Source organism: Moschus berezovskii, chromosome 21, assembly GCF_049115385.1.
Source record: "Moschus berezovskii isolate FMDL1 chromosome 21, NW_MosBer_1.0, whole genome shotgun sequence".
In the NCBI taxonomy this organism is placed as follows: Eukaryota; Metazoa; Chordata; class Mammalia; order Artiodactyla; family Moschidae; genus Moschus; species Moschus berezovskii.
Genome location: NC_142480.1, coordinates 49,268,063 through 49,284,815, shown reverse-complemented (window position 1 = coordinate 49,284,815; position 16,753 = coordinate 49,268,063). Strand labels below are relative to the sequence as shown.

Genomic DNA, 16,753 nt, shown 5'->3' with positions numbered 1-16,753 from the left:
GAAGGGTCGTGAGCAAGTAGTAGACAGCTGAGAGGCATCATTCTCTTCCAGCAGCTATGTTTCTTCCAGAACTGGCCAAGTAGATCCATTCCACCCCTGGGGACTGGGAGTCAGTCTCCAGACTGAATACCCCCCGATCTTAGCATTCCTTCCAATGCCATCCCATGGTCTCACACTTGGCAAGTCCAAGTCTAAACGCCACATTATCACCCTCAAACTTTCATCCTTCCCTGTGTGTCAGTTCATTGGCAGTATCACCCACTTCCACCCCTGTCACTCAAGCCTGAATATTCCTCAACCCCTCCCACCTTTCCCCAAGCCTGGGCCACCACCACCTTTGTTCAGGACAATTTAGAGCCTCCAAGGCTATGGTTTTTCCCGTGGTCATGTATGGATGTGAGAGTTGGACTGTGAATAAAGCTGATCGCCAAAGAATTGATGCTTTTGAATTGTGGTGGTGGAGAAGACTCTTGAGAGTCCCTTGGACCGCAAGGAGATCCAACCAGTCCACTCTAAAGGAGATCAATCCTGGGTGTTCATTGGAAGGACTGATGCTAAAGCTGAAACTCCAATACTTTGGCCACCTCATGCGACGAATTGACTCACTGGAAAAGACCTCTGATGCTGGGAAAGGTTGGGGGCGGGAGGAGAAGGAGACGACCGAGAATGAGATGGCTGGATGGCATCACCGACTCTGTGGACATGAGTTTGAGTGAACTCCGGGAGTTGGTGATGGACAGGGAGGCCTGGCGTGCTGTGATTCATGGGGTCGCAAAGAATCGGACACGACTGAGCGACTGAACTGAACTGAACTGAACTGAAGGGGATCCTGACTTCAGTCTTCCTCACCTCCACCATCTCTCTTGAATAATCTCTGCAGCTTTCACTTGCCAGAAATATCGTTCTGCAAAGTGAATACAATAATGCCCTTCCCCTTGAGCTGTTCCCCACTTGTTCCTGATGTTAAAAAGACTGCTTTTCCACCTCCATCCAAAGCACCTGCATCTCCTGAGCTAGCCGGGGGCTTGATTGCTTGCTGCCATCGGACCCTTTGCACAAGCTGCCCCTTCAACCTAACACAGGCTCTCAAACCTCCCCTCCATTGCTTTTTGTTCTACTGTCAGTTTGTTTTACAAATATTTACTGCTTTGCCAGTGGTGGTGGTTTAGTTGCAAGTCTTGTCTGACTCTTGTGGCTTCATAGACTGTAGCTCAGGCTTTGTGTTAAATGCTGAGGTTTTGCATACAATAACCCCCCTAGCCACATGGGACTTACACCTTAGGGTTGTCAACTGAAAGAAAAATACACAACCTAAAAGTGAATTAAGTTTTATCCAGGGACCTTACACAGAACGATAACCCAGGAAACAGCCTAGCTCTTAAAGCAGGATACATATGAGATTTTTTTGCAGCGGGTGGATGGGTGGGAAATCCAGCCATAAAATTGAACATCAAAAGATAACTGATCATACACAAAACCCAAGCCATCTCAAGTTAATGACTTAAACGCTCTTCTACGTGTAGATGCAAGAATCTTATTGTTCGGTTGCTAAATCGCGACCAACTATTTGCGACCCCATGAACTGCAGTACATCAGGCTTCCCTGTCTTTCAATATCTTCTGGAGTTTGCTTAAACTCATGTCCATTGAGTCAGAGATGCCATCCAGCCATCTCATCCTCTGTTACCACCTTCTTCTCTTGCCCTCAATCTTTCCCAGCATCAGGGTCTTTTCCAATGAGTCGGTACTTCGCAACAGGTGGCCAAAGTATTGGAACTTCAGCTTCAGCATCAGTCCTTCCAATGAATGCAAGAATCTAGGTTCATTTAAATTATTCCTTAGATTTGCATCTTCACTATCTAAGGATCAGTATATTCAAAACACAGAACGTTTCCTGTTTTCCCCTCAGGCACACTGAGACCATAGACTGCAGTGGCTACAGACTTGATTCCTGCAGAACAGGAATTGCATGCAACATTTATTTTTCCTTTACAGGGGCAACTGGCACCTCCTCTGGCACAAGGAGTAGGACGCCCTCCTCTGCCTTCCAGGTACTTCCCATGCAACAAGCCATCACTTGATTCATTTCCTCAATGACCCTTTCCCCAATAGTACACAGGAAGGCCTTAACTGGTCAAGACATCGTGGTGACTTCCACACTACCCTTGCTCGTTCTGAGGTCCCGAATTAGCGTTCAGAGATTGTGCCCTCCCACCACCACTTTGAGTGGGAACGTCCGAGGATTCCACGGCTCCCCCCCTCCCCAGTTGTCTTAATGGTACGCTCCAAGCACGTGCTCCCGGGTACCGGAAATAAGCCGCAGGGGGCGGGACCCGTTGCTCAGGGTAACGGAAGGACGGAAACAGCAGGTTTGGCGGGTTTTTTGGAAGTCCGTGGCTGCGTTGAGGCGGAGGTGACCGGGTAGAGGAGCTTCGCGCGTTGCAGGGGACGTGGGACTCAGCTCCCGGGAGGTAACGGGTCGGGGAGGACAGGCAGCGCCCCTTCCGAATGGCGTTCTGGCGTTTTCCTTGGCCCGAAAGAGTCAGTGTGCCCTGGCGTCTCCCGTTGCGTCCTTTAGCTTTTCCCGCTCCTCGGGCGGCCTCCACCCTTGGCCCTCTCGTTAAATTCTTCCTCTTCTTCAGCGTTCAGCTCCTACGTCTGAGACATTTCTGTAAACCCGTTTCGCCTTTGTAGCTCGGTCACAGCGACCATCCGCAGCTGCCTCGTTTTGTAGTTTCTCTGTGTTTACTTCTCGCTCTCCGAGAAACCCGGGTGCTAAACCCGCGGCGTCTCCCTTCCGCGGCGCCTCACTGTCCTCAGGGCCTCTTGACAAGCAGTCTGCTCTCCGGACAGGGACTTAACAGCCACCTATCTGTGTGCTACTCAATTCTGCTTTTAGGACTAATTTAGCAGATGTACCTGCTGAAATAGAAGGAGTTCAGCATCTTCCCTTTAGGGCTGGACGTCTCTTTTGGTCGGTATGCCTTTTCTGAATCCTTTACTACCACTCAGCCCCTAATAGAGGGGCTAATCGTAGGTAAGAATCCCCAGTAGTAGGTAAAAACATGGGTTTTGGGGTCTGGAGTTGGACAGACTTAGGTTTCAGTTCTGCAACTTACTAGCCTTCTAACCTTGAGGGACGTTCCTTAATTTCTCTGAATCCCAAAAGATCTTCATCTGAATTGGGAGTAATAGCACCAACCTCAGAGGACTGGTGTGAGGATCAATGTCATTTTCCCCACAAATATTTATTGGGCACCTGTTACGAGCTAGGTACTGTGCTAAGTCTTGGAGATTCAGTGATAAAACCAGAGATGGCCCCCTGCCCTCCTGGAGTTTGTGATAGAGTGGGAGATATAGTTCTTAATCTAATAATAAGTGTAATGTTAAAAGTGTGGTAATGGTAAGAGATTACAGTTGCCTTGAAGGAATGTAATAGGGGAGTGTTTAGACTGAGCTTGTAAAGGAGTGTGGGATTGCACTGAGACCTGAAGGATTTTTAGGAATTTAACAATAAAAAGATTGGTGGGCAGGGGATGAAAGAAGGGGTATTTATTTTTATGTAAGTTCCAGACAGAAAATCATGTGGAATTGTCTGTGGCAGGAGGAACTTGAGGGTTTGAAGGACTGAGCAGTTCAGTGTAGCTGGAATATAGAGTGATGAAAGGGAATTAGCATGGACCAGACCTTTGCCGTCTGTGGGGTCGCACAGAGTCGGACACGACTGAAGTGATTTAGCAGCAGCAGCAGCAGACCTTTATATCCTGATGTCAGGATTTTGGACTAATAATGGAAAGTCACCGAATAGTTTTTAAGATGAGGATGAGTCATAAATCTGGTTTGTTTTTCAAAGACATTTTAGCTGCTGTGTGGGGAATGAGTTAGGAAGCTGTGTAGTAGTTCAGGTGAGAGATGATGGTGACTTCGGAATACTGTGGCAGTAGTGGATCTCAGAAGTAGACTTGAGAGATGTTTGGGGACACAGGATGCATGTGGATGTGGAGAAGGAAGGTGAAGTGGTTAAGAATGTTGCCCAGGTTTCTTGTTTCAGCAGCTGGGTGGATGATGGTCTAATTTAGGGAGATTGAAAACAGCAGGAAATACGGGAGGAGGTTTTCTTTCCACCAGTCTGCATTGCCCCCTTCTCATAATACTCCCATAGCTACTCACTACTCACTAAATCCTATCTGCCTAATGTGCTTCCATTTCACCCTTTCCTTTGCACTCTCCAGAGTCAGCCCCCCAACACCAGCTTTTGTCACTACTGCTAAAATAGCTCCCAGCAGCCTCTTAGCCTCTGCTCTTCTTCCTTATTCCCTCCCTACTTTAATCTGCGCGATGATGCCATGTTTAGTTTCCTCAAATACCGATTCAGTCTTGTCAGATTCTCTTTTACTCCAGAACTTTTTGTCACTATTACTTACAGAATAAGGTCTAACTTCCTTAATTCGACATTTAAGATCTTGCACAGTTTAGCCCCACCCTTTTACTGGCCTTTCACTGCTCCCCTAGTTGGACTCTACCTCAGGCTACGTACTTATTTTCCCCGAGTAAGTTTTTCGGATTTTCTTATGAATGCCTTTGTTGACCATACTTTCCTTCCCAATAATGTACACCATGTGGTTCTGGTGACTATGTAAATTTAATCTTTAAATTCCAGTTCAAGGTTTCCTTTGCTGGGAAACCTGCTTGATGTTTGAGCACACGTTTATTTCTTAGCCTTGTTAACTTCTCATTTATTTTTGTACCATTTAATTGGTGTAAATGCATTTACAATGCTATTGCTTTATTCATTTATTGTGTATGTGTAGGTAATAGTACATATTTGCAACACTGTTAAATGACAGCTTTGTTCTAGGTACCATAATGGGTAGATACTTAAAAAAAAGAAAATGTGAACAATTGAATTATGAGACCACTTGATTAGACTACAGCTTTCTAATAAGGAAATTCCAGGGGATTCTCCAGATTATTTGGTTTCAGTAAGAATCAAATACTCCTACAGTTGGTAGTCCTTAGCCTATTGAGTACCCATTGTGTACATAACATGTTTGAAATAGTTAACAAGTAAAGAAGGGAAAAGAATCAAATTTGTTTACTTTTAGTAGTTTCATCAAGCTCTTGACATTTTTCCTTTTCAGTTCCTTGCTGTGTGCAACAATGGACCAGAAAATTTTATCTCTAGCAGCAGAAAAAACAACAGACGGCCTACAGGAATTTCTTCAAACCCTGAAGGAAGATGATGTGAGTATTAGGAAGCAAGTTCTGCTGAAAGCAGATGCCAGGCATGATGACAGATGCAAGAGACATGTTAGAATTAATTCTGCCACTTCATCTATCCCCTACTCTCCTTAAGAGACAAGGGTTTATTTGATAACAACTCATAGATGTAAAGAAATGGGGGAGAGGAAGAGACTTGGACTACGTAAGGGCATTTGTGTACATTTATACAACTGTATCGGAGAAGGCAATGGCAAGCCACTCCAGTACTCTTGCCTAGAAAATCCCATGGATGGAGGAGCCTGGTAGGCTGCAGTCCGTGGAGTCGCTAGGGGTCGGACACGACTGAGCGACTTTACTTTCAATTTTCACTTTCACACATTGGAGAAGGAAATGGCAACCCACTCCAGTGTTCTTGCCTGGAGAATCCCAGGGACGGGGGAGCCTGGTGGGCTTCCGTCTATGGGGTCACACAGAGTCGGACACGACTGAAGTGACTTAGCAGTAGCAGCATACAACTGTATAATTTCTTGGGAACATACAGTTTAATGAAACCAACCCAATTTGAGATGGAGTACTTAAACAGATCAATTTTCCTAAAAGAGAAAAAGTTAGCAGTTATACTTCAACAAAAATACCAGGCCCAGATAGTTTTTCAGGAGGCTTCTACCAAACCTTTAGAGATGAGAGATAAGAGCTAGATAGTCCCAGTGTTACACAAGTTGTTTTAGAGCATATATATTACATAATGTATGTACATACATAAGGAAAGCTTCCAAGTGCTTTTTATAAAATATAACATTGATGCCCTAAACCTGATAAAGACAGCTTGAAGGGGCTTCCATTGGTGAAATGTGAGCATCAAAATAATCAAGTTCAGTTATGAATTATAAACCACTGAAATATAAAGAGATCTGTGAGCCCATATTGATAATAATAAATAAATGGTGAGACAGGTTCTTGCTTGCCATAAAGTTAGAAAATCATCATTTGGCAACGGTCATGATCAAGATTGGGTCAGACAGAAGCAGCAGTGGATGCTAAATCCAGGGAGAAGTTTTTTGAACTATTTTGAACTGATTTTAGACTTACAGAAAAGTTGTAAAAATAGTAGAGTTTCCATATAGTTTTCTCCCCAGTGTTAACATCTTACATAATAATTTCAGTAAAAATCTATGAACCAGGAAGTTAATATTTGTACAACATCTTTAGTGAGACTAAAGACTATTTGAACCCTACCTGGTAGTTTTTTCACTGATACCGTTTTTTTTTTTTAATGTTCCAGAATCCCACTCAGGATCCTACACTGCACTTAATTGTTATTTCCCCCGATTGTCTGCAGCTGCTCCTCAGTCTTTCTCTGTCTTTTGAGAACACTGAAGAGTTTTTATCCATTATTTTGCTGAATGTCTGATGTGTCTCATGATTGGACTCAGGACATGCATACTTAGCAAAAAGACCACAGAAATGGCCCCATGCCTTTTCACTGTGTGTCATATCATCGGGCTGGTGATGCTGACTTTGAGAACCTGATATCAGAGCTTGCTGCTGGGCTTTTTCATTATACAAGAGAAAGTTAGATGAGGAACACAGTACTTGCATGGTCTTAAAGTTTCTTCCACAAACTGCATACCGGTTGCAAAGGGAGGGGAAAAAATAATTATGAAGTGGGAAAATCAGGCAACACGTTTGACTGGGTAATCAGACTCATATTACCAGTGAAGGACCCATGGCATCACATGCCTCCAGGTGTAATACTCCAAGAAGGACACAATAGCACTTGTATTCTGGCCAAGAATGCATAAACTCAGTCTAATCATGAGGAAGCATCAAACAACAGAAATTGAGGAATGTCCTGTCTTTTAAAAATCTATTTTGACCGTGCCATTAACTTGGTAGTTCCAGTCTGTCCACTAAAAGAAAAAATTTTAAGCCTTCAAGCATAGCAAGGATACTTACTTGGGGCTTTTCTGGTGGCTCAGATGGTAAAGAATCTTCCTGCAATGCAGGAAACCCGGGTTCAGTCTCTGGGTGGGGAAGATCCTCTGGAGATGGGAATGGCTAACCCACTCCAGTATACTTGCCTAAGGGAATCCCATGGACAGAAGAGCCTGGTGGGCTACAGTCCATGGGGTCGCATAGAGTCAGACATGACTGAGTGACTAACACAGTCTAGGTTTACTTTTGCATTTTAAAATGCAGTAAAAAGGTAACTGAATAAGGTCAAACACTTAAGACTGCAGCTCATGTAACTAGAGGGAGGAGGGCGAAACAGGAGTAGAGGACAGGAGGAGCGGGAGAGAGCTGACGTATGTTTAGAACCTGCTGTGCACTGGGCCTGCACAGGGCCCTCTGCCTGCCATCGACTGTAGTCCTTCTAACAGTGCTTTGAGGCAGCGGGTAGACACACATAACAGGGTTAAGTAACAGGCACATGTAGAAGAGATCAAATTCAGTGTTTTATTGGTTTTGGCCTCTGTGATAGTCCTTTGGATATTATCAACCTCATCTTCTCAGTTTTTGCTGGCTGCTGCTTAATCGCTGAATGTTTGTGCTTTTTTTATCTTTAGATTTTCTCCCTGGATGATCTTACACGTTCCCATTGACCTCTTTCCTCTCTGAGCTCTACTTTGGCATATTCAGTTACCAACTTGACATCTCCACTTGGATATCTTAGGAATAGTAGTTCTGAGCCCCGCATCAGATCTGCTAAACCAGAAACTGCAAGTGGAGGTCTCTGATTTAACAAGCCCTCTGGAAGATATAGATGCTTGCTTAATCCCTAATTTTCACCATGTCAGTAAATGGTGTCACCATCTACCCAGTTAGTTGCTTAAGCCAGAAGTTTGAGTTCTCCTTGATTTCTCTTTTTCCTTTATCACCACTGCCATTTCACTTCTAAACCATGAGGAAATCTGTCTCTGTCTTAGTCCATTCAGGCTGCTATAACAAAATACAGTAGACTGGGTAACTTACAACAGCAATTATTTCTCATAGTTCTGGAGACCAAAAGTCCTGGATGATGGTTCCAGTATGGTCAAGTGAGTGCCCTCTTCTGGGTTTCAGGCTTCACATTGTACCTTCATACGGTAGAAGGAGCCTGGGAGCTCTGTGGGATCTCTCATAAGAGCCCTAATCCCATTTGTGGGAGTTCCATCCTTATACCTATTCACCTCTCAAAGTATCCACCTCCAAATACCATTACAATGGGTCTGAAGAGTCCAACGCATGAATTTGGGGGGACATAAACATTCAGACCATAGTAAAGTCCTCCTGATCAAGCTCTCAAATATATCTTCAGTGTACCGATTTTCAAATTAAGATGGGGTTATAGCCCAATAAACCCATTTTAAGTTGAAAATATTATACATTGAAAAATATCATAAATCAGGGAGGGGTGTTCAAGATGGGGAACACATGTACACCTGGGGCAGATTCATGTCAATGTATGGCAAAACCAATACAATAATGTAAAGTAATTAGCCTCCAATTAAATAAATTTAAAAAATTAAAAAATCAGAAATGCGTTTAATGCACCGACCAAACATCGTAGCCTAACCTTACCTTAAATGTGCCAAGAATACTTATATTAGTCTTCAGTTGGGTAAAATCATCCAACAGCCTATTTTTTAATCAGGTCTTGAATATCTTCATGTAATTTATTGAATACTGTTCAGAAAGTGAAATACTGAATGGTTGTATGGGTGCAGAATGGTTGTAAGTGTATTGGTTGTTTATCCTTGTGATCCCAAAGCTGATCACTAGCGCAGGAAAGGATAAAAATTTGAAATACAATATCTACTGAATGTGTATCACTTGCACCACTGTAAAGTTGAAAAATTGTAAGTTGATCCATTGTTTTAAGTTGGGGACCACCTGTACTTCATCTTATAAAGTACTGCAAACTGCAGTAGCTACTTATTTTTACAGTTCTGAGGACTAGAAGTCCAGGATCACAGTGTTAGCATTGTTGGTTCCTACTAGGGCTGTGATTAGCCATTTCATGCCTCTCGCCTAGCTTCTGGTCGATTGCTGACAGTCTTCAACATTCCTGGCCTTGTGTCACCCACCCATGGTCTCTGCCTTCATCTTCACATAGCATTCTTACTGTGTATGTGCTTGTGTCCCAAGTTTCCCATTCTTCTAAGGACGTTAGTCATACTGGATTAGGACCTACTCATATGACCTCACCTTGACTAATTACATCTACAATGACCCTGTTTCCAAATAAAATCACATTCTGAGGTGCTGGGGTTTAGAACTTAAACATGAATTTTGGAGGGGAACACAGTTCAACTCATGACTTCTCTGATTATGTCAGTGTAGGCCATTATCTCTTTTTTGCTCAGCAGTCTCCTAACATATTTCTATTTCACTCTTAAACCCTTCCACAGTGTATTTTCTACCACAGGAGGAAGACTGATTTTTTTTTTAAACATCTGTCATGTCCCTCTCCTCTTTTCTCTTTAGTTACTTCTATTGCATTTTGACAAAAATCTGAACTTCCTACCATGGCCTACAAGATTCTTATCGTCTGGTTCTCTCGAAATTCATCTTGTGCCATTCTTCCTTACTACTATTCATCCAAATTGGTCTTTTAAACTTTTTTCAGGCCATCCAACTTGCCAAACTCCTTGCTGCTTCAGGACCTTTGCATGTAACAATGCCTTCATCTGAAGTGTCTTCCTTTTCCCCTTTGCATAACCAGCTTTTTCTCATCCTCCAGTTCTCTATATGGAAATGTCCTCCACCTCAGAGAAGCTTTCTCCCTGACTACTCTAGCGGAAGTTGCCTCCCTTTCCTCAATTATTGTCTGTTTCAGTCCTTTCAACCATTTCTTTTTCTGATTTTTTTCCTGTTATCCTTTTTCCTTCTGTCCTACTGTAAACTGAGTCAGACTATTCATGTCTGTCTTGTTCATTCTTGTATACCTAATGCTGAGGAAGAAGAATATATTCAAAGAGTATTTGTTGGATGAATGTATATCCCCAAGAACATAGCTTAATACCTAGTGCTGATTAAATACTTAATAAATGTTTGTACGTATGAATAAATTTCGTCTTGATGGCCCAGTATCATCTTAACAATCCACCCTGCTATAAAGTGAATACATATGTTATCTTTGATGCCTGGAATTTCTGAAAGGTATGATCCTGACAGGTGAGCGTTTTTCATATTGGGAGTTTAGGTCATTCAAAAAGGGAAATTGTTGCCAGACTTGGACCTTTTCCTTTCTTTGTAGCTGACTGACCTCCTTCAGAATCAGGCAGTGAAAGGAAAATCTGCTGGAGCACTGCTGAAAGCCATATTCAAAGGTAATAATAATGCCACTTCTCTCTCTGGGTTCACTGGTATGTTTGTTTACTTTTGGCTCCTATTGCTACTTTTCGTATTGCTTGAAGCCCCACTGAAACTTTTCTGTTTGGGGGATTTTGCAGAATCAATAGCACTATCTTGTGGACTTAAGTAATTTTTCTAAGGCAGGTAGAAGTGGCTATCTGAGATTGTATTGCTAGTTTTGGAACCTGTAAAGGATGTACTTCATAAAATACAGTTTGGTTTACTTGTGCTTTTTTAAGCTTGTGGAGAACAGCAATGTTTAATACTTAATCTGTGTTTAACAAGAGGCTCAGGAGCTCTGAGTTAACGAAATGGAATATCTTAGTTGACTTGACTTATTTAGAGATGCTGAATTCCCAGCGGGGCATATTTGTTTCTGTATCTTGAATAAGGGCCAGTTGTATATTGTTGCAGATTGTAACTCACAATCATTTTGTAAATTGTAGTAGAATAAAATTCTATAAGCATAAGTTAAAAGTGGCTTTAGACCCTTAGCAGGTTATTTTAACTTGGTTTATTTTTCTTACCCTCTCAAGTAATTGGGTCTTGACTTGCAAGGGTTCAAAAACACATATTTAAAATTTGAAAACTTTTTAAATGATTATTTTGTAGTAATATCAGAGACCAGGAAGTAATGGAGAATCAGGAGCTGCTGCCTATGTATACTAAGTGAAAGTAATAAGAGTAAAACTGGGAACAGGTTATCATGGCTCCCACTTCTGTAACTAACCTTATTTTTACCTTATTTAAAATCATAGATTTGGAAATCCTAGTTTCAGAATAGCATGAATTATCGAATATTTATGGAAACTGCCTCATAACTATTTTAATCCTGTTAAATCAGTGCTATGAAGGACCAATAGTTAGCTAATGATGACGTTTTGAGATATAATTATATTGAGATATAATCCATGTACTAAAAATTGGATTATATTTTTTTTACTGAGTTGTAATATTTAAATATTCTAGATACAAGTCCCTTATTAGATGTATGAATCACAAAGTTTTTCTTCCATTTTGGGTTCTTTTCATTTTTTTAATGGTATCTTTTGATGCACGAAGTTTTCAATTTTGATGTCTACTTAATTTTTTGTAGCTTGCGCTTTTGGTTTTTTATCTAAAAGATCATTGCTTAATCCAAAGTTACAAAGATTTATACCTGTTTTCTTTTCAAGATTATAATCTTAGCTTTTACATTTCTAACTTTGATCCATTTTTGAGTTCATTTTTGTATAAGATGTGAGGTAGTAGTCCAGCTTCATTTTTCCCCATTTTTTTTCTTCTTTTAAAAAAAATATTTGTTTATCTGGCTGTGCTATGTCTTAGTTGCAGCATGTGGGATCTAGTTCCATAACCAGGGATTGAACCTAGGCCGCCTGCATTGGGAGCACAGAGTCTTAGCCACTGGACCACCAGGGAAATCTCTTTTCCCATTTTCAGTAGTACCTTTATTGAGAATCAGTTGCCCATAAATGTGAGGGTTTATTTTTGGACTCATAGTTGTATTCCCGTGATCTACATGTCTCTCCTTGTGTCAGTACCACACTGTCTTGATTAGAATAGCTTTGTGGTAAGCTTTAAAATTGCAAAGTGTAAGTCCTCCACTGTTTTCTTTTTTAGAATTAGTTTGGATATTCTGGGTCCCTTGAGTTCTCATATGAATTTTAAGATTAGCTTGTCAATTTCTGCAAAAAACAGAAACTGGGTTTTTGGTAGGGATTATGTTGAATCTGTCTATGGAAAGCATTGCTATCTTTATACGTCTTCCATTAATAAATATAGTATATCTTTCCATTTACTTAGGTTCTTTTTCATTTCTTTCAACAATATTTTGTACTTTTCAGAGTACAAGTGTTGCACGACTTTTATTAAATTTATTCTGAAGTATTTTATTCTTTGGGGGTGATTGTAAATGAGATTGTTTTCTTAATTTTATCTTCTCATTGTTCACTACTAGTGTATAGAAACACAGTAGATGAGTATATTGATCTCATATCTTGCAACCTTCCTGTACTTGTTTATTAGTTCTAATAGTTTCTTTTTTGTGGATCCCTTGTAAACAAAATTATGTCATCTTCAAATAGATACAACTTTGCTTGTTTCTCAATCTAGATGCCTTTTATTATTTTTCTAACCTAATTACCTCAGTTGGAACCTCCAGTACAATATTGAATAGAAATGCTGAGAATGAACATCCTTATTTTTTTCCTGATTTCAGGGGGAAATCTTTCAGTTTTTTTTTTAGTAAGTATGATGTTAGCTGTGGGTTTTTCATGGATGCCCTTTATCAGGTTAGGGAGTTTTCCTTCTGTTCCTAGTTTGTTGAGTGTTTTTTTTAATCATGAAACAGTACTGAAATTTTCAAATGCTTTCTCTGTATCTGCTGAGGTGATCATGTGACTTTTATCCTTTATTCTATTTATGTGGTATATGAAATTGATTTTCATACATTGAACCAGTATTGTGTTATTGGGTTAAATCCAGTTTTGTTAGAGAGTACAATCTTTGTTTCATATTGCTGAGTTTAGTTTGCTAATATTTTGTTGAGGATTTTTGCATCTGTAGTCACAAGGAATATCGTTCATACTTTTGTTAGAATATCTTTGTCTGGTTTTGGTATAAAGGTAATACTGACCTCATAGACTCAGTTTGGAAATGTTACCTTCTCTTCCGTTCTTTGGAAGAGTTGCTGTTAATTCTTTAAATGTTTGGTGAATTCACCAGTAAAGCCATTTGGTTCTGGACTTTTCTTTATAGAAGAGGTTTTATTGCTAATTCGGTCTTTATTTATAAGTCTGTTCTGGTTTTCTATTATCTTTTTTAGTCAATTTTGATACTTTGTGTCTTTATAGCAATTTATTCATTTCATATGTTGTTTATTGTATTACTTTATTTTTTTTTATTTCTGCAAGATTGGTCGTAATGCCACTCTCATTCCTGATTTTAGTAATTTCATTCTCCCTTTTTTTTCTTGGTCATTCTGAAGATTCGTCAATTTTGTTTCTTTTCAAAGAAAAAGATTTGGTTTCCTTGATTTTTATTATTATTCTATTCTTTCTTTCATTTGTGTCTGATTTTATTTTTATATTCTTTTCACTTGGTTTGAGTTTAGTTTCATCTCTTTATAATTCCTTATGGTAGAAGCTTGGGTTATTGATTTGAGATCTTTTTTAATGTAGGTATGTACAACTATAGGTTTTGTTTTAAGCTCTACTTTAGCTGTATCCAATAACTTTTGGAATGTGTGGGGTTTTTTTCCCCCATTCATCTCAAGGTATTTTTCTCTATTTTCCTGCTGACTTCAATCAGTGATGATGTTTTGATATAAAGTATGTTACTTAATTTGGGTTGCTGGATCCCAGAAAAGCTTTAAGAAATATTAGAAGGTGTTCCTTCTTCTGCACTATAAAATTACTTTAAAAATTAATGGCATAAAAAAAAAATTAATGGCATGGATGAAAGTGTACAGAAAAGGTGGTATTTCCGTTTTCTGTCTAAATTAAAAGACTTTTTCAAAGCTCCTAAATATTGCTGTTCTAAGTACCATAGTAATAAGTATTTCGATAATTGTATCTATATTCAACTGCAAAGCTGTTTGTTATTCCTGTTTACCCTTCAACCTTGTAAGACTTCTTCCTTTTTTCTTTCTTTGTTTCTGTACTACATGTTTAAAACGATTAGGTTTACCCTGTTCTGTGGAAGCTGGAGCTCTTAAGAGACTTAAGATATACAGTTTTTGTATCCAGTTGTTGGAATCAGGGGATTTACAGAAAGAAGTAACATCTGAAATCATAGGATTGCTAATGCTGGAGGTGAGATGGAAAACAAAAACTTTTTTGGTTTTGGTTCGATTTGGAGCGGGATTTGTAATTTGTTGAGGGAGGGAAAACCTAAGTGTCCCAAACTCACCATAGTTCCTGTTTATAAGTAAGAACTACCGTTCTAAAACAAAATAGCCGATGAATGAGCCATAAACCACCTAGATGTTTATGTTACTTTTCCAGTATCAGTGTCTCTTTCAAGACCTGGAATATTTAAGAACATCAGGGGACTGATAGAAGATCCTGACCTTTTGAAATCCTTTACCAGAGCAGAATGATTCCCTGAATCACTTTTAGAATCAGTTTTGGGCTTCAATGCCAGTTCTGTCAACTCAGCAAAAGACTGTATTTTGGAAAGAGGTATCAAACATCTAGATATCTGCTGAATGTTTTTTAATCCCATGAACTTTTAGGTTCACCGTTTTCCAGGACAGTTATTGGTTGAATTAGCCAATGAGTTTGTTGGTGCTATCAATGAAGGCAAGCTAACAAATGGAAAATCTTTGGAGCTGTTACCCATCATTCTCACTGCCCTTGGTACCAAAAAGGAAAATCTGACTTATGGAAAAGGTAATTTTTCTTCCAGTTTTAGTGGGTTTTTCTCTCCACTTAATCAGATTTTTAAGTGTATTTTGCATTTCTAGGTGAACTGAGTGGGGAAGAATGTAAGAAGCAGTTGATTAACACCCTCTGTTCTGGCAGGTAAGTCCTTAATAATATGAAGAACTTTTCTCGGGACTACAAGTCACCAAAAAAAGGAATACCATTATTTTGGGAATTTATACCACTGAAGTTTTAGTCCATTTTTTTGTTTATGATTTGCCAGTATAAAACCATTCAGTCTGTGATCAGTTTTTGAGAGAAGTTATTTGCTGTATTCTTTGTTCTAACGTTATACATATAGTCTCTACTTACTTAACTGTCCATCTTAACACAGCAATTTAGCCCTATAGTATTATTTGGAGTCCCAGGGTCTTCAAGGCTAGAAAGTTACCTTGCCACTATCTTTTATTTTTTTGGGGGGGGGAATATATAAGTGATATTTTTATCTTTAAACCTGATATTTCTATCTTTAAACCTGAAATATGAGTGTCTACGCTAAGGAAAAACTGCATTGTGTAAGAAAGTCTTCATACATGAATATTTCAACACAGAAATTTGTGACTAACTTAAGGATACAGTAATAGAGATATGTAAGTTGTGGTATGTAAGCTATGAAAGAGCCACTCCATGTAATTTATACCCATTAAAAATGAAATATATAAAGACATGGCAAAGATGAAAGATCTTTGTGTGTATATGTATATATACAGTAAGAAATCCGTAATACGTACTTTTATATATATATATATATATATAGTCTGAAATGAATAGAATACTAAGTTACATAATACTGTGATTATACTTCAGTATATTGAAAGGAACTAGATTATCTAAACCAGAGATAACTGCTTTCATGGTTCAGAAGGTCTCTTACAGAAATAATTTTAAGCATGTATCAGCTCATGTATCTTTATCCATTTATTCTTAATTACACAGAAGTTTATTCATTCCACATTGTAGTATACCTTGCATTTTTCATTTAATACATATGTTCATGTCAGCATATACTACTTTACATCATTCTTTTTAATAGTTCCATAGTATTTTAATATTTGGCTAATCTCTAATTGTTAGGTTATTTAATTTTTCCCAATAAATAATATTGGTTATTTGGGGTTTTGCTATTATAAAAGATGTTGCAGTTAACATTCTTTTATGTCTGGGTGGCCTTTTATAGGCATGTACATGGGTATATTCCTATAGTAAGCTGGGTGGCTCTTTGGTTATGTGCATGTTTGAAGTCAACAAGTAGTATCGCCACCTTGTCTTCCCAGAAGGATTATATCAATGTATGTTCCCCAAAATAGTATGTGAAGAGTTTGTTTACCACAATCTCACCAGCATTGAATGTCATCAGGCTTTGATTTTGCCAGTCTGGTAGGTTAAAAACTGTTATTTCATTGTTTTAAATGTCATTTCTTTGATCTTATTTCCCAGTGGCAGCAAATCAAACTTGAAATGGCCCTAATTCTTTTCTTCCTTGCTAATTTTACAAAGTAACATGTAAATAAGTTAAAACAACGTAAACTTTTCTTTTTCATTTTTAATCAGGTGGGATCATCAGTATGTAATCCAACTCACCTCTTTGTTCAAGTAAGTATCATCATTCCCTTTTTTTTTTAATCCTGCTGTGAGAACTTACCTGCTAGAAATTGAAATGTAGTAAGCTCAAATACCACCGTTCCTGAGGACGAGTATTGGTACCTCTGTTTTCTGTTACAAGATTTCCCCCCACCCTTTTTTGCTTTAATTTCTTATTTAAAGTATAAC

The 16,753-nt window shown here is 39.1% G+C and overlaps 1 protein-coding gene across 2 annotated transcripts in view; it reads left to right on the top strand.

Moving 5' to 3' along the window:
- Positions 1 to 2,331: 2,331 nt before the first annotated feature.
- FANCI (FA complementation group I) overlaps positions 2,332 to 16,753 on the top strand; it is a 61,914-nt gene continuing 47,492 nt past the window's right edge. For both annotated transcript variants that reach the window (XM_055417803.2, XM_055417799.2), the window contains exons 1-7: positions 2,332 to 2,470; positions 5,141 to 5,243; positions 10,462 to 10,534; positions 14,241 to 14,371; positions 14,794 to 14,950; positions 15,025 to 15,082; positions 16,535 to 16,576. In XM_055417803.2, coding sequence (XP_055273778.2) covers positions 5,160 to 5,243; positions 10,462 to 10,534; positions 14,241 to 14,371; positions 14,794 to 14,950; positions 15,025 to 15,082; positions 16,535 to 16,576 — 545 coding nt within the window. In that variant the 5' untranslated portion in view covers positions 2,332 to 2,470; positions 5,141 to 5,159. The remainder of the gene's footprint in view (positions 2,471 to 5,140; positions 5,244 to 10,461; positions 10,535 to 14,240; positions 14,372 to 14,793; positions 14,951 to 15,024; positions 15,083 to 16,534; positions 16,577 to 16,753) is intronic.